The sequence below is a fragment of the Schistocerca gregaria genome, chromosome 6 (genome assembly GCF_023897955.1).
Source record: "Schistocerca gregaria isolate iqSchGreg1 chromosome 6, iqSchGreg1.2, whole genome shotgun sequence".
Taxonomy (NCBI): Eukaryota; Metazoa; Arthropoda; class Insecta; order Orthoptera; family Acrididae; genus Schistocerca; species Schistocerca gregaria.
In genome coordinates, this window is record NC_064925.1 from 117862014 (window position 1) to 117888530 (window position 26517).

At 42.9% G+C, this 26517-nt stretch overlaps 1 protein-coding gene across 1 annotated transcript in view; it reads right to left on the reverse strand.

Annotated features, from left to right (window-relative positions):
* LOC126278746 (cytochrome P450 4c3-like) overlaps positions 1 to 26517 on the reverse strand; it is a 121557-nt gene that overhangs the window by 38414 nt on the left and 56626 nt on the right. The window contains exon 3 of the mRNA XM_049979023.1: positions 24913 to 25140. Coding sequence (XP_049834980.1) covers positions 24913 to 25140 — 228 coding nt within the window. The remainder of the gene's footprint in view (positions 1 to 24912; positions 25141 to 26517) is intronic.

Genomic DNA, 26517 nt, shown 5'->3' on the forward strand with positions numbered 1-26517 from the left:
TATAGATCGCGCTCCATTAGCCCTATCCATGTATAAAAGAAATAAAATGTCTACTACACAACGAAATATCACTATCAAAAATTTAACGTGAGTGAATGAGGCCGAGGACAAAAATATGTTTATACGTGATCTAAAATTTACTTAATAGTATCCACCAAAATATAGGAGCCTACACAAAAACAAATTATAAACAGTACACATCTCACATGTGCCAAACTAGCGTATGCTTGCTAAACTGCTTGCTACAACTTTTCCACCAAGACGAGTGTCACTGTGCCAGTCTGCTGCAGTGTATCAAAGAAAACCATAAGTAGTATCCTGGATCAGGGTCGCCGTGAAAGTTTCTTAATGATTGACACTTGTGCACCATGTTCCTGCTTATTGTTTCTGAATATTGCAAGGTTGTTAGCCAAATGACCATAAAACAACACAAAGAAAATCCTAGGGGAAATTGGTGAGCTCTTCCTTGTCAATAAACTGGTTTATATTAAAGCAAGACAAGCGAATACAATACTACGGTGAATTTCTTTAAAATCTGTGATCTAGGCAACTGACCTAGGGCTTAAATAGCTGACCCTTCATTAAAAAAGAGTAAATTAAAAAAGCAGTTAAATATGGCAATGAACAGAAAATTAAAAAACACACAAACACACACCTCCCTCTCCCGTCCTCACCTTCAACCAGTGTCTTGTATTTTAGCGACAATGAAAATTGTATCACCATCTCGTCTGCGCTAAAATGTATACGAACGACGTGAAATATTTATCAAAACAGTATGTCACACACAGTACAACGTGTCAGAGTTAGGTACATAAAATGATGAAGACAATGTCAATTACGTTTCCATTACTGATTTCAAAATATCGTTTGTGGACAGGCTAAACAGCAACATCGATAAATTGCATTGGCAGCTATGTGTCATTCACTACAGAATACTACAATGGGTATAAAATGGACTCTCCCTAACTAGTTAAAAATAAAAGTTTAGGTGACGAATTAGTATAACATAGCTGCTGAAGATGAGTTTTACTTAAACAAGATTCCGCAAAACTTCAAAAACGAGAAATGAATTCATCTACTTGTTTAAGCTCCTGTTGCTGATTATCACCACCAGAGGGCAGTACTTATCGTAATACCACACGTGGTTTAAGGCACAACAGAGCCTCAAATCAGTTGTTTTGCACATCTGTTATGCTTGTCACAATATTCTTACCAAGTCTAAAATATCTGAAAATATATGTCGCAATGCAAAAAAATGCAATGTTTACACCAAATTTCGGAATGTTAAATCTTATTTTCTACATATACAGAGTTCACCAGAAAAATGTATACACTCTTTGTCAGGCTCTATCGAGATATCGATACTCTCTTCCGATTTGAGTTACGTGTATGTTGTAGCATGGTCTTTGGCTCAACAGATGTTAGTACTTTCATCTCGGTATTGAGAAAACAAGATGGCTGGCGCACGCTTGACATTCGAGCAACGAAAATGTATTGTGAAGTGGTCTTCCAAGTTTGCTAATGCCGTTGTAGTCCAACGTCAGTGGACGCGGGTGTTTGAAACAGAACCGACAACCCACCACACAATTAAACTCATCATTGACAAGTTTGAATTGGATGGAACGATTTGTGCTATTCACAAAGGAAGATTAGGAAAACAATGTACAGCTACATGTCCTGCTTCGTCGCCTCTCGTGTTCGAAACGTTTGTTAATTGTCCACAGAAGTTTTCTACGCAATGTGCACGCAAGGTGGAGGGTTAGCAGTACAAGGGTACGAAGAATCCTGAAAGCTGAAAGGCGGGAAGTTTACATTCCACGATTACTGCACGCGATTAATGATGACGATCCTAATTGCCGAATGCCATTTTGAAAATGGTAGCAGCAATTGGTAACTGTTGACGAACAATTTGTGATGGAGGTAGCTTGGTGTGACGAGGCACAATTTAAACTTAATGGAAACTTGGATCAACATAACAGTGTGTACTGGGCACCGGAAAATCCACATGTTCATGTGGATAAAGTGATCAATCTACCAGGTGTTCATGTGTGGTGTGGACTATCATCTAGGGGCTTAGTAGGACCCTTTTTCTTTGATGCTACTGTCACTGGAGAAGTGTACCTGGAAATGGTATGCACATCAGTTTTGCCAGGTGTACATGCGCTTTATAGAGCTGATGAAGAGATCTTCTACCAACAGGACAGGGCGCCACGTATCTATCACCTAGCTGTAGGATCTTTCCTGGACAACAGTTCTCTGGGGCATTGGATTGGACGAAAGGGATCGATTGAGTTTCCTCCACGGTCGCCAGATCTAAAACTTATCGACTTTTACTTTCGAGAACTGTGAAAGACGAATTTTATCGAAGTAAGCCACCCACGCTGGAGGATCTTCGGCAGGAGATTACAGCGACATATGCAGCGATCTCCGCTGTAACACTGACTGACGTAGTTGCGGCGATCGCTCGTCGTTCTGTTATGTGTATAGCCGCCAACGGTGAACATTTTGATTATTAAAAAGAAACCAGGTGCTAATCTGAAGGTTGTACAACATGTGTGATCAATTATTAAATGTAAAATAAACACATAAGTAATACTTTTTTTCCTTGAAGTGTGTATACATTTTTCTGGAGGACTCTGTATACAAATTCGCCAAATTAGTGCCTAAAAATGATTATCAACAAAAAACTAAGTACTACTATGCTATTCCCTTGCCTAAATACTTACAAATAATATGTTAAACTAACAGTTCACACCAGAGTTAGTATTAAGAGATCCGTTTAGTGAAACTACCCTGACCAGGTTTGAACTTATACAAAATATATACCTTGGTAAGCAGGAAAGCACACAAACAAACAGGCAGTCTGATTTACTGGAAGAATACAATTAATTAGACTTCCTCTTGATGTATGTCAGAAAACAGCTCCAAGTTAAATATTCTACTATCTAAGTTGTTCTCAAGCACCAGTTTAGCATGGACAAAGACAAAGCTTCAGGTTACATACTAGAAAAATATAATCGATGATACTGATTGGAAACTGTTGCTTTTAATAAAACTGTCTAAAGCCTACTAGAGTATAATAATAGCTTTTGACGAAGGTTCCCATGTTGCTCAACCGGAACTACGGTGCCAAGGTTTTCTAAACGTTTATAGACTGCTTTTCCTAGGAACAACCAATAAATAACACCAAAATCAAAAAAAAAGTGATTTGTGACAATAATGTCAAATGGTCCACGAGTGTGGAAATATTGGAGTAATGGTTCGGCAGCATTTGATCAAGGTACTCATGGCAAAACATTTCCATTCCTCATCTTTGTATGTTGTTTACTGAATTGTTATGGTTATGGAGTTGCGAACAGGTCGGTAGGGCAGAGAGTGTATTACTGTAAACAGTTCAGTGATAGCGTTGTTCTCATTAGAATCGACAGCAAACCAACACCGACAACAGTGCTTCACATATACATGCCAACGCCGCAAGCTGAACTTAAAGAGATAGAGTTGCTAGTACGAAAGAGAGAGGAGGAAAATTTATTGAGTTCTGCAGTAAATTCATCTAGTAATAGCGAATACTCTGTTCAAGAATCACAACAGGAGGAGGAGTGCGTGGAAAAGGAGACATGGAAAGATTTCAGTTAGATTACATCATGGTCAGGCAGAGATTCCGAAATTAGATACTGGATTCTAAGGCGTACCCAGAGGCACGTATAGATTCAGATCACAATTTATTAGTGATGAAAAGTAGGATGAAATGTGAGACTAGTCTGGAAGGTCAGTACCTAGTGATGTGGAACACGGAAATACTAAGGAATAAAGAAACACACTTGAGGTGCAATAAGGCCATGGATACAGCGATAAGGAATAACTCAGTACGCACTTCGGTTTAAGAGAAACGGACATCTCTGAAAAGGATTATCACAGAAGTTTCAAAGAAACACATAGGTACAAAGAAGGTAACTGCAAAGTTCCAGTTTAACAATGTATGTGTAGACCAGATGTGGCTTGAATTCGAAGAAATAGTATCAGCAGGAATTGAGAGATTAATACCAAATAAATCAACAAACGACGGAGCCGAACCTCCTTGATACACAAAAAGGCCCAGAACAGTGTTGCAGAAACACAGAAACAACGAAACAAGCATGACAAATTTAAACAGACACAAAATCACCAAGATTGGAGGTCTTTTACACAAGCTCGAAATTTAGCGTGGACTTCAATGCGAGATGCTTATAATAGTTTCCCCAACAAAACTTTGTTTCGAAACATAGCAGAAAAATCAGAGATTCTGGTCATATGTGAAGTATGCTAGAGGCAAGACACAGTCAATGCCATCTACACGCTATAGCAATGGAGATACTATCGAAGACAGCACTGCCAAAGCAGAGATACTAAAGGCAGCCTTCCGAAATCCTTCATAAAAGAAGACGAGGTAAATATTCCAGAATTCGAATCAACAACAGCTGCCAACGTGAGTAACGTAGAAGTAAATATCCTCAGAGTTGTGAAGCAACTTAAATCACTTAATAAAAGCAAGTCTTCTGGTCCAAACTGTATACCAGATAGGTTCCTTTCAGAGTACGCTAATGCAAAAGCTCCATACCTAACAATCATATACAACCGTTCGCTCGACGAATTATCCATACCCAAAGACTGAAAAGTTGCACATTTCACACCAATATTCAACAATGGTAGTAAGAGTAATCCAATAAATTACAGGCCCACATCGTTAATGTCGATATGCAGCAGGATTTTTTTAAGATATACAGGGTGTCCCATTTATCTTGACCATCCTAAATAACTGTTTTTCCCGATGCAAATTACAAAATGTTCCAAGAAAATGTTCTTTAATCGCCAGGGAGACATCAATCAGCATGAATGCCTTCGTTGTAGTTTTGTTTTTTACAAAGATATGAACAGCGGTATGACTTTTTTAAAGGGCGCCCTGTATTTTTTATTCGGTAATTCGTTTCCTCTGCTAAAGACCTACTCAAAACTGTATCACAGTGTACCATTCACTGAAACACAACGTTATTAACTACATAACACAACGCTGACGTTGACGCTCCCAGCGCTTAGTGCAGATACTCGGGGTAATGGAACACATCCACGTGCTGACGTTGACAGAGAACAAATGTAAACATGAGTAGAATGCACACCCGTCATTGCTTCAACCATCCTCAGTTGAAAAGTTGTCTCAATTGAATGTACAACAACGAAGAGAGGGTAGAAATGCTACTCATCTATGGGGAATGTAAGTTAGCAGAACAGCAATTGCAATACTGTTTTCTTATGAACGGGTACATTTAGTACTGTTGTTTAGTCCTTTTAAATACTGTTGTGTACAGTTGGCATACAGTAAACGCTGTCCTTCCTACAAACTGCATCGACATAACATTTCTTTTATTGTTGTTGAAGGTAGGCGAAATGCTACGCAAGCAGCGGAACTGTACAGAGAGCGATATCCTGACAAGAACCCACCTTCCCGACGGATGTTTTCTCTTCTTGTTGCGATGCTTCAGAAAATGGGAAGATTCAACCCACGACAACTGAGTCGTCGTAGCACTGGCACAGACGAAGCTGCCGAAGTCACTGTTGTCTCTTCCGTTGCTATGGATCCACATGTGAGCACACGACAGCTTGAACACGAGACTGACATTCCTAAAACCAGTGTACATCGTATTCTTACACGTCACCGGTTCCATCCCTACCACGTACAACTGCATCAGGAACTGCATTGGAATAATTTCCAGAATCGAACTGTACAGTGGGCACAGCAGCAAATCCTCGCCAACCCGAACTTCTTCTCCAATGTTCTATTTACCGATCACTGTTCCTTCTCAAAAAAAAGGACAGGTATATACAAGGAACACGCATTATTAGTCCAGTCACAACCCAATATGGCTTAGACAGGTAGAACATCAGCGTCAATGCAGAGTTAACGTCTGGTGTGGGATGCTCGGTATTACAATTATTGGCCCTTATATCATAAATGGTAGTCTAAACGGCAAAGCGTATGCCAGCTTCCTCACACGAATTTTTCCTCATCTTCTGGATGATGTGGCGCTAAGAACCAGTATGCTTATGTGGTATCAACACGGTGGATGTTCAGTACATAATGCCTTGCGTGGACGTCGTGTTCTGAACCAAAGGTATCCTGCCAGATGGATTGATCGAGGAGGAACAGTTAGTTAGCCTGCTAGGTCTCCTGCTTTAAATCCTCTGGACATTTTTTCTTTAGGGATGCATTAAAGACGTTGTGTATTGCGATTTTCCAACAACTCCAGGAGACATGCAGGAGCGTATCGTGCTTGCTCGTAATTCTCTTCAGCAGGTAACACTGGAAGCAGTAAATAATTCTTTCACTCAACGAGTGCACCAGGGTATCGGTGTCCAGGGTCACTACTTTGAGCACCTTTGAATGTTCAACTCCTGGGCAATGGTACAGGAGAGTCGAAGTCGATTTTGTTTTATGTTTTTAAGAGGTTTTCATTTGTTTTCTGACAACTCCAGCAAGTGGACGAGTTTGTGATCCTGGTCTCAAAGTCAATGTTGTGTTATGTAATTAATAACGCTGTGTTTCAGTGAATGGTACAATGAGATACATTTTTCAATTGGCCTTTAGATGAGGAACTGAATTACCGAATAAAAAATACAGGGTGCCATTTAAAAAAGTCATAAAGATGTTCATATTTTTGTAAAAATAAAAAGCTACACCGAAGGCATTCATGCTGATTGATGACCCCCTGATGGTTAAAGAACATTTGCTTGAAACATTTTGTAATTGGCATCTGGACAAACAGTTATTTATGGTGGTCAAGATAAATGGGACACGCTGTATTGCGTTCGAACATTATGAATTACCTCTAAGAAAATGCTCTATTGACACACAGTCAAATTGATTTAGAAAACACCGTTCTTGAGAAACACATACATCTATTTACTCGCATGAAGTGTTGGGTGCTATTGACCAGAGATTTCAAATTGATTCCGTATTTCTAGATTTTCGGAAGTCTTATGACAACGTCCCACACAAGTGGCTTGTAGTGAAATTGTCTGCTTATGGCATATTGTCTCACTTATGTGACGGGATTCGCGATTTAATGTCAGAAAGGTCATAGTTCGTAGTAACTGACGCAAAGTCATCGAGTAAAACTGAAGTGATTTCCGGCGTTCTCCGCGGTAGTGCTATAGGCGGTTTGGTGCACGTTATCTACACTCCTGGAAATGGAAAAAAGAACACATTGACACCGGTGTGTCAGACCCACCATACTTGCTCCGGACACTGCGAGAGGGCTGTACAAGCAATGATCACACGCACGGCACAGCGGACACACCAGGAACCGCGGTGTTGGCCGTCAAATGGCGCTCGCTGCGCAGCATTTGTGCACCGCCGCCGTCATTGTCAGCCAGTTTGTCGTGGCATACGGAGCTCCATCGCAGTCTTTAACACTGGTAGCATGCCGCGACAGCGTGGACGTGAACCGTATGTGCAGTTGACGGACTTTGAGCGAGGGCGTATAGTGGGCATGCGGGAGGCCGGGAGGATGTACCGCCGAATTGCTCAACACGTGGGGCGTGAAGTCTCCACAGTACATCGATGTTGTCGCCAGTGGTCGGCGGAAGGTGCACGTGCCCGTCGACCTGGGACCGGACCGCAGCGACGCACGGATGCACGCCAAGACCGTAGGATCCTACGCAGTGCCGTAGGGGACCGCACCGCCACTTCCCGTCTAATTAGGGACACCGTTGCTCCTGGGGTATCGGCGAGGACCATTCGCAACCGTCTCCATGAAGCTGGGCTACGGTCCCGCACACCGTTAGGCCGTCTCCTGCTCACGCCCCAACATCGTTCAGCCCGCCTCCAGTGGTGTCGCGACAGGCGTGAATGGAGGGACAAATGGAGACGTGTCGTCTTCAGCGATGAGAGTCGCTTCTGCCTTGGTGCCAATGATGGTCGTATGCATGTTTGGCGCCGTGCAGGTGAGCGCCACAATCAGGACTGCATACGACCGAGGCACACAGGGCCAACACCTGGCATCATGGTGTGGGGAGCGATCTCCTACACTGGCCGTACACCTCTGGTGATCATCGGGGGGACACTGAATAGTGCACGGTACATCCAAACCGTCATCGAACCCATCGTTCTACCATTCCTAGACCGGTAAGGGAACTTGCTGTTCCAACAGGACAATGCACGTTCGCATGTATCCCGTGCCACCCAACGTGCTCTAGAAGGTGTAAGTCAACTACCCTGGCCAGCAAGATCTCCCATTGAGCATGTTTGGGACTGGATGAAGTGTCGTCTCACGCGGTCTGCACGTCCAGCACGAACGCTTGTCCAACTGAGGCGCCAGGTGGAAATGGCATGGCAAGTCGTTCCACAGGACTACATCCAGCATCTCTATGATCGTCTCCATGGGAGAATAGCAGCCTGCATTGCTGCGAAAGGTGGATATACACTGTACTAGTGCCGACATTGTGCATGCTCTGTTGCCTGTGTCTATGTGCCTGTGGTTCTGTCAGTGTGATCATGTGATGTATCTGACCCCAGGAATGTGTCAATAAAGTTTCCCCTTCCTGGGACAATGAATTCACGGTGTTCTTATTTCAATTTCCAGGAGTGTATATAAACGGTTGGGACATAATCTAAGCAGCCGTCTTAGGTTGTTTGCAGATACCGCTGTCGCTTGTTGAGTAATAAATTCATCAGAAGATCGAAACAAACTTAAAAACGATTTAGAAAAGATATCTGTATGGCGCGAAATTTGGTAATTGACCCTAAATACCGAAAAGTGTGAGGTTATTCACATGAGTGCTAAAAGGAATCCGTTAGACTTCGGTCAAATCTAAAGGTCACAAAATCAACTAAATACCTAGGAATTACAATTACTAACAACTTAAATTGAAGGGAACACATAAAAATGTTTTGGGATAGGCTAGCCAAAGAGTGCGTTTTACCGGCATGACATTTAGAAAATGTAACAGATCTACGAAGGAGACTGCCTACACTACAATTGTCCGTCCTCTTTTAGAATACTGCTGCGCAGTGTGGGATCCGTACCAGATAGAATCGATGGAGTACGTCGAAGAAGTCCAAAGTAGTGCAGCACGTTTTGTATTATCGCTAAGTAGCGGAGAGAATGTCATTGAAATGATACAGGGTTTGGAGTGGACATCTTTAAAACAAAGGTGTTTATCGTTAGGACGGAATCTTCTCACGAAATTCCAATCACCAACTTTCTCGTCAGAATGCGAAAATATTTTGTTGACACCGACCTACATAGGGCAGAACGATCACCACGTTAAAATAAGGGAAATCAGAGATAGTACGGAAAGATATGGGTGTTCATTCTTTGCGCGCGATATACGAGATTGTATTAATAGACAATTGCGAAGATGGTTCGAAGAACCCATCTGGCAGGCACTTGAATGTCATTTTCAGAGTATCCATGTGGATGTAGATGTAGAAAACATGGGTAACAGAAGGAATACTCCAGTGATCGACGAATGAAATAAGCACAAAAATGATCAGAGAAAATCAGGAATGCCGAAATACAAGACACTTACAAATAAAAGGAATCGGAAGTGCAGGGACGCTAAGGCGAAACAGCTGAATGAAAAATGTGAACAAACTGAAAAACAAATGATAGTTTGAAAGACTGACGCAGACTGTACAAAAGTCAAAACAACTTCCATGATATTAAAACCAAGACTGGTAAAATAAGAGCGGAGAGGTGGAAAAATTACATTCAAGGCCTCTATGTGGGGAAGATTTGTCTGATATGATGGAAGAAAAAACAGGAGACAATATAAAAGAGATAAGGAATGCAGTATTACAATGAGAATTTAAAAGAGGTTTGTGAGACTTAAGATCAAATAAATCAGAAGGGTTAGATAATATTCCACCAGAATTTCTAACATCATTGAGACAAGTGGCAACAAAATGACTATTCACGTTAATGTGTAGAATGTATGAAGCTGGCTATATATCCACTGACTTGTGGAAGAACATCGTCCACACAATTCCGAAGACAGCAAGAACCTACAAGTGCGAGAATTATCGCACAAACTGCTTAACAGCTCGTGCATACAAGTTGCTGACAAGAACAATATATAGAAAGATGGAAAGGAAAAACAAGGATATGTTAGTTGACGATCCGTTTGGCTTTAGAGACGGTAAGGTCAACAGAGAGGTAGTTCTGATGTTGCGGTTGATAATGGAAGCAAGAACGAAAGAAAAATCAGCATACTAACACAGGATTTTTCGGTCTGGAAAGAGCGTTCGAAAATGTCAAATAGGCAAGATGTTCGAAATTCAGAGGAAAATAGAGATAAGCTATTGGGAGGTGCGGGTAACATACAACACTTACTAGAGCCAAGAGGGAATAGTAAGAGTGAAAGACCGAGAACGAAACGCTCGGATTATAAACGGTGAAAGGTGTGGATGTAGTCTTTCGCCACTACTTTTCAGTCTACACATCGAAGAAGCAATGATGTGAATAAAAGAAAGGTTCAACAGCAGTATTAAAATTGTTGGTGAAAGAATATCAGTGACAAGCTTCCCTGATATCAGTACTGTCCTGAGTGAAAGTGAAGAAGAATTACAGGATCTGGTTAACGAAATGAACATTGTAATGAGACAGTACGTGGAGTGAGAGTAAATTTAAGGAAGACGAAATTAATGAGCAGTAGTAGAACAGCGAGAGACTTAACATCAGTATTGATGATCAGGAACTTGAAGCAGTTAAGGTATTCTGTTATCTAGGCAGCAAAATAACCGATAACGAACAGAGGAAGAAAGACGTCAAAAGCAGACTAGCATCGGCAAAAAGGGCATTCCCCGCCAAGAAAGTAAACTAGTATCAAACATAGGCCTTAATTTGAGAGAGAAATTTCTGAGAATGTTCGCTTGTAGCACAGCATTGTATGGTAGTGAAACATGGAGTGTGAGAAAACCGGAACAGAAGAGGAACCGGGCATTTGAGATGCGCTCCAGACGAATGTTACAAATTAGGCCGGTGGATAAGGTAAGGAATGAGGAGGTTGTGTATAGAGCCGGGGAGGAAAGGAATATATGGAAAACACTGACAAGAAGAAGGGACAGGATGATAGGACATCTTTTGAGACATCAGGGAGTAACTCCTATGGTACTAGAGAGAACTGTAGAGGTTGAAAACTATAGAGGAAGACAGAGACTGGAATACATCCAGCACGCAATTGAGGACGTAGGTTGCAAGTGCAGTTATAAGATGAAGAGGTTGGAACAGGAGAGGAATTCGTAGCAGGCCGCAGCAAACCAGTCAGAAGACTGAAGACTCAAAAAAGTAAAATAAAATAAAAAATAAAAATGGAGACAGTTATTTGACGTTAACAATTGGCCAAAGTAAAGCTGTGGGTTGATAGCTTATTCTTTTCTATGTCAAACTCTCTTTTTTTTTCTTTTTTTCTTGTGGCTTTGTCACGTACCAAAACGGGGTCGGAATGGTTACCGTTGGATTTGTCGTGGTTAGTTTGAAGGTGCGGCTGTAAACCCCACATGTTGCCAACCCGTTACCCCTTGGTAACTGTCTGCGAGTAGTGTAATCCGTGGGAAAGAGTGCAAACGTTTTCTAAATGATTGCGAACCCTTTAACAGATAGGACTTGGGTACCAACCCAGAATTTACCTATATGGACGTAGGTAACAGCTAGGCTGACCGGCAGATCTGCCCTCGTCTGTAATCTACATCTAAACCTACACACGGACTATGCAATTCACTGTATGGTATATCTTACCACGTCGCGTAACATTTATCTCGTGCCATCTATCACATTCACGCACTTTCTACGGGAAACAGTGATTAATGCCTGATGGTATTCCTTGCATCTTCTTTAACTCTTCTCTTAATACTATCTGGTAAATGGTCCAGGATGGAGAACAGCAGTCGACATTTGGTCGATTTATCGATTGCGCGAGACCACTAGAGAGGCAGGTGGTCTAATCATGCATTACCCTCTTCCTCCAATAGCACCTAAAATACGTTGACACCTAAATCTCTAATGGGTCCACACATATTTCCATCCACATTAAAACCACTAACTACTAACTGTAACTACATTTCAACAGCTGCCATCCCTTCCGCACCAAAAAATTCTTCCTATACAACCTGGCCACCCACAAATGGTGTATCCACAGTAATGAGAAGTCCCTTGCCAAATATGCTGAAGGCCTCACAAGGGTCTTGACAAATGGACGATACTCCGAAAACCTAGTCCACAAACAAATTTCCAGTGCCATATCCTCACACACAACCATTCCTCCCACCACTGCCAAGATTCAGTCACAAAGAATCACCTCATGTCACTCAGTATCATGCCAGACTGGAACAACAGAACAATATCCATCGTCAGGCCTTTGATATGTCTCATCCTGCCCACAAATAAGGGATGTCCTATCAAAGAGCCTTCCCATCCCTCCTAAGGTTTTGTTCCATCGCTCACGTAACAAACAAAACATCGTAGTCCATTCCTATGCCACTCACAGCGTCAACCTGTTGCCATGGGTATCATATCCATCATATCCTTGTGGCAGACCAAGAAGCATTCCTGCCCAATCCAGTCACTCAACACCTCCTAATCCAGTCTTACCACAGGCTTAAGCTACTCCATCAGACCCTGGTACAGATGCAAAAACAACCATGTCATACACCAACACTGCTTCAAACACTGCACAGCCTTTTATGCTGGTATGGCTACCAACCAGATGTCCTTCATGATAAATGGCCACCACCAATCTGTTGTCAAGAACAAAGTTGACTACTCAGTGGCACAAGATGCAGCTGAGCGCTACACACTCATTTTCAATTGCTGCTTTACAATTCGAGCCATCTGGATCCTTCCCTCCCCAACAGCTCCTCTGAAATATATAGATGGGAGTAATCCTTGCAACACATTCTCCACCCCCATAATCGCCCTGGCCTCAGTATCAGGTAAACAACAGTCCCTGCACCCTGCACATAACAGTTTCCCCCTACCTTCATACTGTCATACCATCCAAATTCATATCTCCACATCACCTTCAGTGTGTGCCATTTACAACCAGCTGCCACAATCGTTCAAATCCATATACCTTTTAACTTCCCCTCTCGCTTTCCTAACCATCAACGTGGCCACCTCCCTCCAAACAGCAAGCTGTCCACGTCCATTCCCTCTCCCTTCCTACCGACTCCTTCTCCTCGATCTACCCCACCCAACACTACCCCCATCACAACCAGTCCACCTGCTGCAAAGGGGCATTGGCTGTGTCAGTCTACCTGGCACCATGTAGGGGCATAGGCGTGTGTCTGTATATGTGTGTGTACGCATTTTATTTTCCTGTATCTCGTAAAAGGGTAAAATACGAATGGAACGTTTTCTTTCTTTTGTGTGTGCCTATCGACTAGTCAGCACTGCTGCTTTTTGGTCAGTGCTCTCCTTTAATCATAGAGTATTTACATAAGTAATGTGTTAAAAGAAATATGTATCTTTTGTGATACAAACACCACTGATGATGAGCAACAGCCAGCCAGGTTGGCCGTGCGGTTCTAGGCGCTACAGTCTGAAGCCGAGCGACCGCTATGGTCGCTGGTTCGAATCTTGCCTCGGGCATGGATGTGCGTGATGTCCTTCAGTTAGTTAGGTTTAATTAGTTCTAAGTTCTAGGCGACTGATGACTTTAGAAGTTAAGTCGCATAGTGCTCAGAGCCATTAGAACCATTTTTGATGAGCAACACTTGAAATTAGCCAGTAATTTGAACTACTGCCACCTAGGATCTTATGTAAAATAATTAATTATCAATATGGCAGAGGTAGAATTTCTGCAGGCTGTAAAGCACTCAATGTACAACGTTTTCTCTTTCTGTATAGTAGTTAAATTTTACAAAAATTTTCTTCAGCCACTGGGAGGCGAAAAATTTATTTCTGTAGATTGTAGGATAACTTTGTGACAGCACACATATCTTGGAAACGAGTATCATAATTGAATTATAGAAAACAAATCTAATTATTGAAATCAGACCTGTGGATGGTTTAGTAGAACAGAAAAGATCTGTTATGCGTTACAACTTTGTTTCTAAATATGACGTATAGTTTTTCAGAATATTGTATTAAATATGCCATGGCTTTTCTTCCTCATACTACTGAAATCGTACGTAAGTGTTTGACAGTTTGAACAAATTATCTTGCTTGTAGGATATAGTGATAAATGTAAGAGTTGTGGTCTGGTTTTTACGCACACCGTCCCACTGAACAAATAAGTAAATATGTGGGTAATGGTTTTCTTTAATTACCATGTTTAATGAAGTTAAGTGCCTTCTTTTGTATTGTTCCTATAATTTGTTGGATTTTAAGAAAACTACACTCCTGGAAATTGAAATAAGAACACCGTGAATTCATTGTCCCAGGAAGGGGAAACTTTATTGACACATTCCTGGGGTCAGATACATCACATGATCACACTGACACAACCACAGGCACATAGACACAGGCAACAGAGCATGCACAATGTCGGCACTAGTACAGTGTATATCCACCTTTCGCAGCAATGCAGGCTGCTATTCTCCCATGGAGACGATCGTAGAGATGCTGGATGTAGTCCTGTGGAACGGCTTGCCTTGCCATTTCCACCTGGCGCCTCAGTTGGACCAGCGGTCGTACTGGACGTACAGACCGCGTGAGACGACACTTCATCCAGTCCCAAACATGCTCAATGGGGGACAGATCCGGAGATCTTGCTGGCCAGGGTAGTTGACTTACACCTTCTAAAGCACGTTGGGTGGCACGGGATACATACGGACGTGCATTGTCCTGTTGGAACAGCAAGTTCCCTTGCCGGTCTAGGAATGGTAGAACGATGCGTTCGATGACGGTTTGGATGTACCGTGCACTATTCAGTGTCCCCTCGACGATCACCAGAGGTGTACGGCCAGTGTAGGAGATCGCTCCCCACACCATGATGCCGGGTGTTGGCCCTGTGTGCCTCGGTCATATGCAGTCCTGATTGTGGCGCTCACCTGCATGGCGCCAAACACGCATACGACCATCATTGGCACCAAGGCAGAAGCGACTCTCATCGCTGCAGATGACACGTCTCCATTCGTCCCTCCATTCACGCCTGTCGCGACACCACTGGAGGCGGGCTGCACGACGTTGGGGCGTGAGCGGAAGATGGCCTAACGGTGTGCGGGACCGTAGCCCAGCTTCATGGAGACGGTTGCGAATGGTCCTCGCCGATACCCCAGGAGCAACAGTGTCCCTAATTTGCTGGGAAGTGGCGGTGCGGTCCCCTACGGCACTGCGTAGGATCCTACGGTCTTGGCGTGCATCCGTGCGTCGCTGCGGTCCGGTCCCAGGTCGACGGGCACGTGCACCTTCCGCCGACCACTGGCGACAAGATCGATGTACTGTGGAGACCTCACGCTCCACGTGTTGAGCAATTCGGCGGTACGTCCTCCCAGCCTCCCGCATGCCCACTATACGCCCTCGCTCCAAGTCCGTCAGCTGCACATACGGTTCACGTCCACGCTGTCGCGGCATGCTACCAGTGTTAAAGACTGCGATGGAGCTCCGTATGCCACGGCAAACTGGCTGACAATGACGGCGGCGGTGCACAAATGCTGCGCAGCTAGCGCCATTTGACGGCCAACACCGCGGTTCCTGGTGTGTCCGCTGTGCCGTGCGTGTGATCATTGCTTGTACAGCCCTCTCGCAGTGTCCGGAGCAAGTATGGTGGGTCTGACACACCGGTGTCAGTGTGTTCTTTTTTCCATTTCCAGGAGTGTAGAAAGGTAAACCTCATCAAATTGGATAACTTTGTGACAAATAGTTTTCTGTGTACTGATAAAACAAAACTCATAAAATGGTTCAAGTGGCTCTGAGCACTATGGGTCTTAACATCTGAGGTCATCAGTTCCCTATAATTTAGAACTAACCTAAGGACATCACACACAACCATGCACGAGACAGGATTCGAATCTGCGACCGTAGCAGTCGCGCGGTTTCGGAACTGAAGCGCCTAGAACCGCTCGGCCACAACGGTCGGCCAAAACTCATACAACTGAGCATATTTGTAATAAAGTTATTAGTTTGTATCTTAAAGAAAAGGCAGTAGCATGGGGATAAGTACTTGTGCAGGGTATTTTAGCCTGTGTGAACACCAAATGTCCTCGAGTTGTAACTGACGCCATCCTCCAGCAAGAAGCCTGAAGTGTGGGACCTATGTGTCGTGGGTGAATGCATTCCGGAACAGGCAGCTCACCAGGTCTATGCCGTAAATGTATACGCCCACCAGTCGCATATTGACATAGCCTACTTTCATCACGGAAGACAACACAAAGCCCTTCCATTCTCCAGTCGACTTTTTCATGGCACCAATGTAATGTGCTTTCTGATGTCTTAGTGTCAATAGTAGCCTGACCAGAGGCACACGTGATCTTAGCGCAGCTGCAAGAAGGTTTCCAAACGTCGCCTGTGGCGCAGCAGGAGCAACATGTGCCCGGATTTCGTCCTCCGATGATGTTCTGTCGGCCACCGCAGCTCGCAAAATGCGCAGACCTTGACCCGCATTTTTACTACGGTGACATCCTGAACATGGTCCTTAGGAGTGGGTGTGTTCTACAGACCACTGCTGAAAGCAGCGACACGAGAGTGATATACTGCGCCCAACCTGTCCAACAATCCGGCGTGATGTCCAACCAGCTTACCAAAGGCCCACAACGCCACCTCGTTCAAATGCCTTAAGGGGGCAGGACATCAATAATTTTTAAAAAATCGAGTTTTCAAAAATATGCCTACTTTGTAGCGCACATCTTCCTGAACAGTTTGATGTATAAAACATATTTATTTGATTATAAGGCACATTATTTGGTCTTAAGTGTACCAAGATGCAGCGCCACATCCCTTTGCTCAGCATTATTCTGTCATATGTAAGTGTATTTCACTTTGCTCGAGGTTCAGAAATATGCCCCATACGGAGATGAGACTATTGTGCAGAAGTTAGAATGTGTGGGACACGTACAGAAAACACTTGACACTAGGCTTAGGAGGCTGAGACAAGATATGTCAGGAAAAAAATTATCTGATGAGAGGATAAAAGAGCGAGGGCGACTGACAGACGCAGAAACTGACAGGCTACACACATTTTATGGCCTGTTTTTAAGAAGGAACACAGGGGACTTGAAAAATATGAAGCAAGACGTTTGGACCCTATACTTCCATAAAATGCCCACAGACAATAACCCTATCCCAACTTGTGTCCAAAAGGAAGTGAATCATGGTGTGGCTACCAAAGGTCAATTGCTGGTGGTGAAGAATATCATCACAGGAATTCTCTACCAATTGCTGTAATGGAAGCCATCAAATCTATATTCGGGGACCTTGCAAATGAAAACTTATTGATGAAATGTCTTCGTGGCGGCTACCGAAACCCAAATGAAAGTTTTAACCAATCTGTAAGGGAAAGATTGCCAAAAATCATTTTTGTGGGAAAAAATGCACTTGCTATTGGTGTTTACGATGCAGTTTCATGTTTTAATGATTGTGTGCAAAGCAGGAAACATGTTTTAGAGAAAATGGGATTTAATCCAGGAGTGAACTGCATCAAAGCTTTGATGCATTAGACAGAGAGCGTGCAGAGAAAGCAGATAAATCTTTTTTGGTGGTGATAAAATCAAGAAGAGAGCATCATAGGAATGTGAAAAGGAAGAAAAATGACTTAGAAAATGGAAAAGAACTTGTTTATGGTACTTGACATTTCTGAAAGAATGCCAAACACAAGCAGAAACTTTAACTGCCATTTTTAGCAAAACACAAATTTCTGTACTTACGTACATGTAACATCGAAAATAAATATTGTGTTATTTTCAAACTGGTACGCTTATTAAACACAGACTTGGTAACGCAAAACTCTATAATTTTCCAAATCTATTAAAAACTACGATAAAAATTTAGTTAATTAACTGTAAAATTTTAGCTTTTTCTGAACATTAAGTTTAAAATGTAACAGCTCATTCATTTTTTTCATAAATTAAATAAATTCTAGAGTTTCATACACCTGTAAGTATGGTTGTATGCTGTGCAAAATTCATCAAAGCATCTCTCTTGCTTATGAAGAAAAGTGTTCCTGTAGCAACAAATATAGCCAATAGTAAATGAAAAAGTGATGAAATTTCACATGTTAAAAAAATTTAATTTGTTATGTTTTTGAACTTCCACTTCTATGATTGTGAATCCTGAATCCTTCCTGGTCATGCTGACAAAGTTTTATGAATTTATTTATAATAGTTTAAGCAGTGGAAATTAAAATGTCTTGTGGTGTCCCTCCTGCTCCAACTTGGCCCATTTGACGTCGTACCCCCTTAAGTTGTCAGAAACGGTTACGTACCCGTCCGTGGGGCACCATTATACCCTAGACTGAATGTTGCAGACACTGGTCACCTCTAAGCTCATCACAGTTACTGCCTGTAGAGTCGAAACAGCGGATGCACGGACATGCCTCCTGAGAATGATCAGATCGCCGATGACTGCAACAAACAAATCGCTAACACTACAACCTCTGAGTATTCACGTACTATGCCACTCAACAGAACCCTTGAGTGTATTACATTTTCTTTACAGCAGTGTATGGCTTTATTTATAACACCGTTTCGGCTACTACCATCGCCAGATCGAAACCTAGGAATAGTAAAACGCTCAGTAACAGCGTAAATAAAACTTACACTCCGCTTTATTTGCAAAAAAGAAATAACTGGGAATACGGACACGTTATGAGACATTTTAAGGAATAGTTAATTTGGTTACGGAAGGTATTTTGTGTGCTTATGTGGGAGGAGAAGAGGGGGGGGGAGAGGGTTGAGAGGCGTGTAAAATTGGGAAGAGAAACGAAAGTTTGATTACACGATGTGAGTTCGAATGGGTGTAAGTTGCAGTAGTTATGGAGAGACATGCAAAAAAAAAAAAAAAAAAATAAAGAAGAAGAGCTCAATCAAATAAGTGTTCAGACTGAAGTGAAGAACAGCAACGTTGTGTCAACTTGGCAATTATCTACATTATGAAGTGCTTTTGGTACTTGCAATTGTCGTGTTATTACGATATCGTTTTATCGTGACGCAGTAACGTTTATTCCCAGTTGTGACATTTCATAACTGGCACGAGCGTGTAAGGTTTGTAGTAGGGCAAGTGAATGGTCGGCTTCGGTTAATGGACAGAATTTTAGGAAATTTTGGAAATTGGTGGTAAGTTCTGTGGGACCAAACTGCTGAGGTCATCGGTCCCTAAGCTTACACACTACGTAAACTAACTTACGCCAAGTACAATACACACACCCATGTCCTAGTGAGGACTCGAACCTCCGACGGGAGTGTTGTGCGAACTGGGAAAGTTTGGTTTACCTGCAAAGGAGATCGCGTGTAACACACTAGCGCGACGTATTCTTGGGTACTGGTAGAATGTTTTGGATCCTCACCATCTCGGACTAAAGGTAGACTTCGAAGCAATACAGCAACAGGCTGCTATATTTCTTACCGGTGGGCTCGAAAAACGCGCAAGTGATACGGAGACGCTTCGGAGACTCAAATGGGAATCCCTGAAGGAAAGGCAACGTTCTTTCCGAGAAACACTGCTAGGAAAATTTAGAGAACCGGCTGACTCCGTAACGATTGTGCTGTCTCCGACGTATATTTCGCTTAAGGACACGAAGGTAAGATACGAGATATTAGGGCTAGTACAGAGTTATATAGAAAGTCGTTTTTCTCTTACACTATTTGCCAGAGTAACAGGAAGGGAAACGACTAATAGTGGTACACGGTAATCTCCGCCATTCGACGTACCGTGGTTTGCAGACTGTGTATTTAGATGTAGAAGTAGATTACAAGAAGTAGGTGATAAACTAAGGTGCTCAATGAGCCAGTGGAATGCTGCAAACTTTGACAAATGATACGAAAGTTCACAAAAGTTTTTAGATTTAAACAAATCACAGTACTGAGAGTCAGAATGAACTTGCCTGAGACTGCAAGCAAATGATCTTAAATGTTGTTTTAACATGATCAGTTTACGGGATTCCAGCCTCATTTTCATATGTACCTGTCCACATTAAGGAATTACAGTAAGTCAGTGCATACATAAAACAACTGCGTTACTTACTTATTCTGTGTTAGAGACTTCATTTATCCCTTCTGTTCTCTAAATTGATTAGTTACCTCATGTTCAAGTCAGAGGTGTACAAAATATTACAGTTCAATATACTCATACTTAAGAAATATTTATACAATGGTATTGTTCAATTTACGCATGTTAAGTATCATCTAAAACTGTCGGCAACTACTTTATGTCTTAAAATAACAAACGTATAGAATGAGAGCGTGTGTATCGCACTCCAATGTCGTTACGAATTCCTGCGCCAGAAAAATAATTCAAAACCTTTTGATTAAAGAAGGTAACATCTTAATCTAAAAGGCACAGTTTTTAACACATAGATAATAACTAATTTTGTTTAATAAAATTGCAGCCAAATAGCCATATACAGTTACTTTGCTTAACATTTTACACTTATATTTGCATTTTTCATTTTTGCATATTCATTTATACACTACTGGCCATTAAAATTGCTACACCAAGAAGAAATGCAGATGATAAAAGGGTATTCATTGGACAAATATATTACACTAGAACTTACATGTGATTACATCTTCACGCAATTTGGGTGCATAGATCCTGAGAAATCAGTACCGAGAACAACCACCTCTGGCCGTAATAACGACTTTGATACGCCTAGGCATTGAGTCAAACAGAGCTTGGATGGTGTGTACAGGTACAGCTGCCCATGCACCTTCAACACGATACCACAGTTCATCAAGAGTAGTGACTGGCTTATTGTGACGAGCCAGTTGCTCGGCCACCATTGACCAGAGATCTGGACAATGTGCTGCTCAGGACAGCAGTCGAACATTTCTGTATTCAGAAAGGCCCGTACAGGACCCGCAACATGCGGTCGTGCATTATCCTGTTGAAATGTAGGGTTTCGCAGGGACCGAGTGAAGGGTAGAGCCACGGGTCGTAACACATCAGAAATGTAGCGTCCAATATTCAAAGTGCCGACAATGCGAACAAGCGGTGACTGAGACGTGTAACCAATGGCATCCCATAACATCACGCCAGGTGAAACGCCAGTATGGCGATGACAAATAGACGCTTCAAATGTGTGTTCACCGCGATGTCGCCAAACACGGATGCGACCATCATGATGGTGTAAACAGAACCTGGATTCATCCGAAAAAATTACGTTTTGCCATTCGTGCACCCAGGTTCGTCGTTGAGTACACCATCGCAGGGGCTCCTGTATGTGATGCAGCGTCAAGGGTAACCGCAGCCATGGTCTCCGAGCTGATAGTCCATGCTGCTGCAAACGTCGTCGAACTGTTCGTGCAGACGGTTGTTGTCTTGCAAACGTCCCAATCTGTTGACACAGGGATCGAGACGTGGCTGCACGATCCGTTACAGCCATGGTGATAAGATGCCTGTCATCTGTACTGCTAGTGATACGAGGCCGTTGGGATCCAGCACGGCGTTCCGTATTACCCTCCTGAACCCACCGATTCAATATTCTGCTAACAGTCATTGTATCTCGACCAACGAGAGTAGCAATGTCGCAAGACGATAAACTGCGATTGCGATAGGCTACAATCCGACCTTTATCAAAGTCGGACACGTGATGGTACCCATTTCGCCTCCTTACACGAGGCATTACAACAACGTTTGACCAGGCAACGCAAGTCAAGTGCTGTTTATGTATGAAATCGGTTGGAAACATTCCCCATGTGTGCACGTTGTAGATGTCGCCACCGGCGCCAACCTTGTTTGAATGCTCTGAAAAGCTAAACACTTGCATTTTACAGTATCTTCTTCCCGTCGGTTAAATTTCGCGTCTGTAGCACGTCATCTTCGTGACGTAGCAATTGTAGTGGCCAGTGGTGCAGATTTCATTCTTTTACTGCACAGTTCTGTGTGATATCGTTCACAGGCTTCGTTACACATTTCACACACACAAATGATGTGGTTGGGTAATGATAAGTTGTGTTTTTGCAAATTAGATGACGAAAGCCGTGAATAGATAATCTATTTACTTCATGTCGTAGTTCGTAGTTTTGTGCTGTCCATGAGCGGTTCGTCATTGCTTCGGTGCCATAGAACTCCGACCATACCTTTTCTCGTTTATCCCCCATGATCTTCAGTTGATCTCTGGAATCCCTGTAGCCAATAAGTAATGAAATTTAGATCAGATTCTTGTGGTGTCTTACATCTACATACATACTCCGCAGTCCACCATACGGTGCGTGGCGGAGGATACCTAGTACCACATCTAGCATCTTCTCTCCCTGTTCCACTCCTAAACAGAATGAGGGAAAAATGACTGCTTATATGCCTCCGTACGAGCCCTAATCTGTCTTATCTTATCTTTGTGGTCTTTCCGCGAAATGTAAGTTGGCGGCAGTAAAACTGTACTGCAGTCAGCCTCAAACGCTGGTTCTCAAAATTTCCTCAGCACCGATTCACGAAGGGAACACCTCCTTTCCTCCAGAGACTTCCACCCGAGTTCCTGAAGCATTTCCGTAACACTCGCGTGATGATCAAACCTACCAGTAACAAATCTAGCAGCTCGCCTCTGAATTGCTTCTTTGTCCTCCCTCAATCCGACCTGATAGGGATCCCAAACGCTCGAGCAGTATTCAAGAATAGGTCGTATTAGTGTTTCATAAGCGGCCTCCTTTACAGATGAACTACATCTTCCCAAAATTCTACCAATGAACCGAAGACGACTATCCGTCTATCACAAAACTGCCATTACTTGCTTGTCCCACTTCATATCGCTCTGCAATGTTACGCCCAAATATTTAATCGATGTGACTGTGTCAAGCGCTACACTACTAATGGAGTATTCAAACATTACGGGATTCTTTTTTCTATTTATCTGCATTAATTTACATTTATCTATATTTAGAGTTAGCTGCCATTCTTTACACCAATCACAAATCCTGTCCAAGTCATCTTGTATCCTCCTACAGTCACTCAGCGACGACACCTTCCCGTACACCACAGCACCATCAGCAAACTGCCGCACATTTGCTATCTACCCTAACCAAAAGATCATTTATGTAGAGAGAAAACAATAGCGGACCTACCACACTTTCCTGGGGCACTCCAGATGATACCCTCTCCTCCGATGAATACTCACAATCGAGGACAACCTATTGGGTTCTATTACTTAAGAAGTCTTTGAGCCACTCACATATTTGGGAACCAATCCCATATGCTCGTACCTTAGTTAGGAGTCTGCTGTGGGGCACCGAGTCAAACGCTTTCCGGAAGTCAAGGAATATAGCATCCGTCAGATACCCTCATCCATGGTTCGCAAGATATCACGTGAAAAAAGGGCGAGTTGCGTTTCACAGGAGCGATGCTTTCTGAAGCCGTGCTGATGCATGGAGAGCAACTTCTCTGTCTCAAAGAAATTCATTATATTCGAACTGAGTATATGTTCGAGAATACTGCCACAAACCGATGTTAAGGATATTGGTCTGTAATCTTGAGGATCCGTCCTTCTACCCTTCTTATATACAGGCGTCATCTGCGCTTTTTTCCAGTCGCTCGGGACTTCACTTTGGGCAAGAGATTCGCGATAAATGCAAGCTAAGTAAGGAGCCCATGCAGTAGAGTACTCTCTGTAAAACCGAATTGGAATCCCATCGGGACCTGGCGATTTATTTATTTTCAACCCATTCAGCTGCTTCACAATCCAAGGGACGTCTATCACTATGTCCTCCATACAGGAATCTGAACGAGACTCAAACGGCGGTATGTTTGTACGATCCTCGTGCGTGAAAGACTTCTCAAATGTTAAATTTAAAATTTCAGCTTTCATTTTGCTGTCTTCCGTTGCCAGGGCAGACTGATCAGTGAGTGACTGGATGGAAGCCTTCGACCCGCTTACCAATTTCACGTAAGACCAGACTTTCCTTTGGTTTTCAGCAATATCTTTTGCTAAGGTATGACGGGTTCTATGCTTCGCGCATCGCTCTGTGTACAGCAGCACGAATCTCTACTAACTTTTGCCTGTCCTCATTCTCCCGATCTTTCTTGTCCCGCGAGTGCAAATGTCTTTGCTTCCTGAGCATTCTCCGAATTGCGCTGTTAAACCCCGGTGGGTCTTTTCCGTCCTTAACCCACTTTTTCGGCACATACTTCTGCCGGATCGAACCGTCATCTGCAAACAATGTTTCCGCGATCCCCCTGGTCGCCATCATCAAATGGTAAAAGCTAATCTGCTCACGCCGATAACTAATTCAGTGAACGACGGTACCTTTATAAGAAGCGACAAAACGAAAGCGCATGCGCCAGGACTTAATCGTTGCTGCTGCCCCCTTGTGCAAGAAAAGCTGCAGCGCCTCCACTGGTGAATACTGTCGAAAAGTCATATGTCGTTAAAAATTATTACTCATACTAGCCGATTGAGATGCCGTTGTTTCTTCATATCTTAGCTTTTCTCAGGTGGTGATGGTGGCGAGGTGGACTACGGAAACATTGTTCGTATATGACAGTTTGGTCCAGCTGAAGCCTCGACAACAATCTGATCTGTTAATACGCCGGGAGAGTCTTCATAGCCACAACCAGCAATGAAATTATTTTATATGTGTTGTGGGTTATTATGTTTCTGTAATGTGAACTGGTTCATCTGAAGATGAGGCTAGAGGTCTCGTAAGCGATCTTGTTAAAAAAAAATTAAAGACAATTTAACAACAGTCGGAGGCTAACTCATTCTTACTCTCAGTTTATCACACGACTGCGTTCTCGCTGTTCAGTCAACGACGGAAATTTTAAATATAAGTAACAGGATATTTCAACAACTTACCGATATAGCTTTCCCGAAATCAGTCAATAGATCAACCACCTCATCCTGTCCGCGCCGATCTGGGAAGATGCTTTCCAGGTCGAGGTCGTAAATAGTGGCGAACACCGCGCGTACGGTACTCAGCACGAGTGGATGGTATAGGTCCACCTCTTCTCCTTTTCTTTCTGCTAGCCGCTCGCCCAGCAAGTATGCAATGTCGTTGAATTTCCCCATGAATTTCTCCAGCTCCTGTGCAGAAGGATAGCCAGGGTCAGAGATTCTAATGGAATACTGCTTCCAGGCGATTCATAGACAGTTAGAAACCAGCGGAAAAATGCTCCTATCGGAGCACAAAAAAATACGAATATGTTCCTGTTTCTTTAAAAGATTCTGACTGAAAAATGGGACACCAGGTGCCTCATTCTACCTTCCTCAGCACCTTACAAAATGTTCCCAAAAATTTCGGAGTGTCAACATTTTCTCGCTTTTTTTTTTAACATACAACTCACTTCAAACTCCGACAAGCTCCCCTAATTGTAACAAACTCACACACGTTAGTTCATCGCTTTTAAGTCGCTCATACACATACACTCCCAGGTCCTCTATCTCACTCACTCAATCACTCCAAGTCATTGTCATTATCTGTATGTGCTCTCTCTGTCATCGTCTCCTGTATCACACCCACAATTCCCATCGTTCTGTTCTGCTACTACAGTCTTCTCTCACTGTCAGTGTCTTGTTCTTGCTCTCTCTTCCTTCTAAATCTCTTCCTTCCTCCCTACTACCGCTACCTCTTCTCACTGGCCATCTCTCCCTCTTCCTCGTTGTCATTGCCATATACTCTGTCTCTCATTATCATGGTCTCTCCGCACTTCCGCTTTCTGTTACGCTTTGTTCCTGACCCTCCCTCCCCCCTCCCCCCCCCCCCCCCCCGCCGCCCCACTGGCGCTTCACCACAGCTTCACTGTTTCCCTTGCACTGTTCTGTCAGTGTCAACAATGTTATACCGTCACTGTGTTTCTCTCTTTCCCTCACTCTACCGTTGTCTTCTTCCCTCTTTCTGTAATACAGTCACATTCCATTGTCTTCCAATATTTATTACTTCATTTCTTTGCCACTGCCACTGTATTTTTATATCTCAGCATAAAAAAGTTCGAATATGTTTGTATGCCAATTTTTTTGGAGACTGTTTTAAAGGTCCTGGTGACGGTAGAAAGTGGTAGCACACTTTCAGTCAGAGTCTTTTAAAACAAGAAAATATTCGCATTTTTTTCTGCTCCAATAGGAGCATTTTTCCGTTGGATTCCTTCTGTGCCCTGTTGCAGCACGGCATATAGCTCACATGGGAAAACATGTACTAGTCAGTTTTCTTATGTGAAACTGATAGAACGCAAAACTAATTTTACACCTCAGATCGGATTTTACAAGCAAAAAAAAAAAAAAAAAAAAAAAAAAAAAAAAAAAAAAAAAAAGAGAGAGAGAGAGAGAGAGAGAAAAAAGAAAAGGAGTATGTTCTTCAGGACTACAAACATGAGGTACGCGAGTAATTTACGTGTAAAATTAGGATAAATTTAAACCTCGGTGTCCCGGAAATCTGATATGAAGAAAATTTTCTAAGTTTTCTTT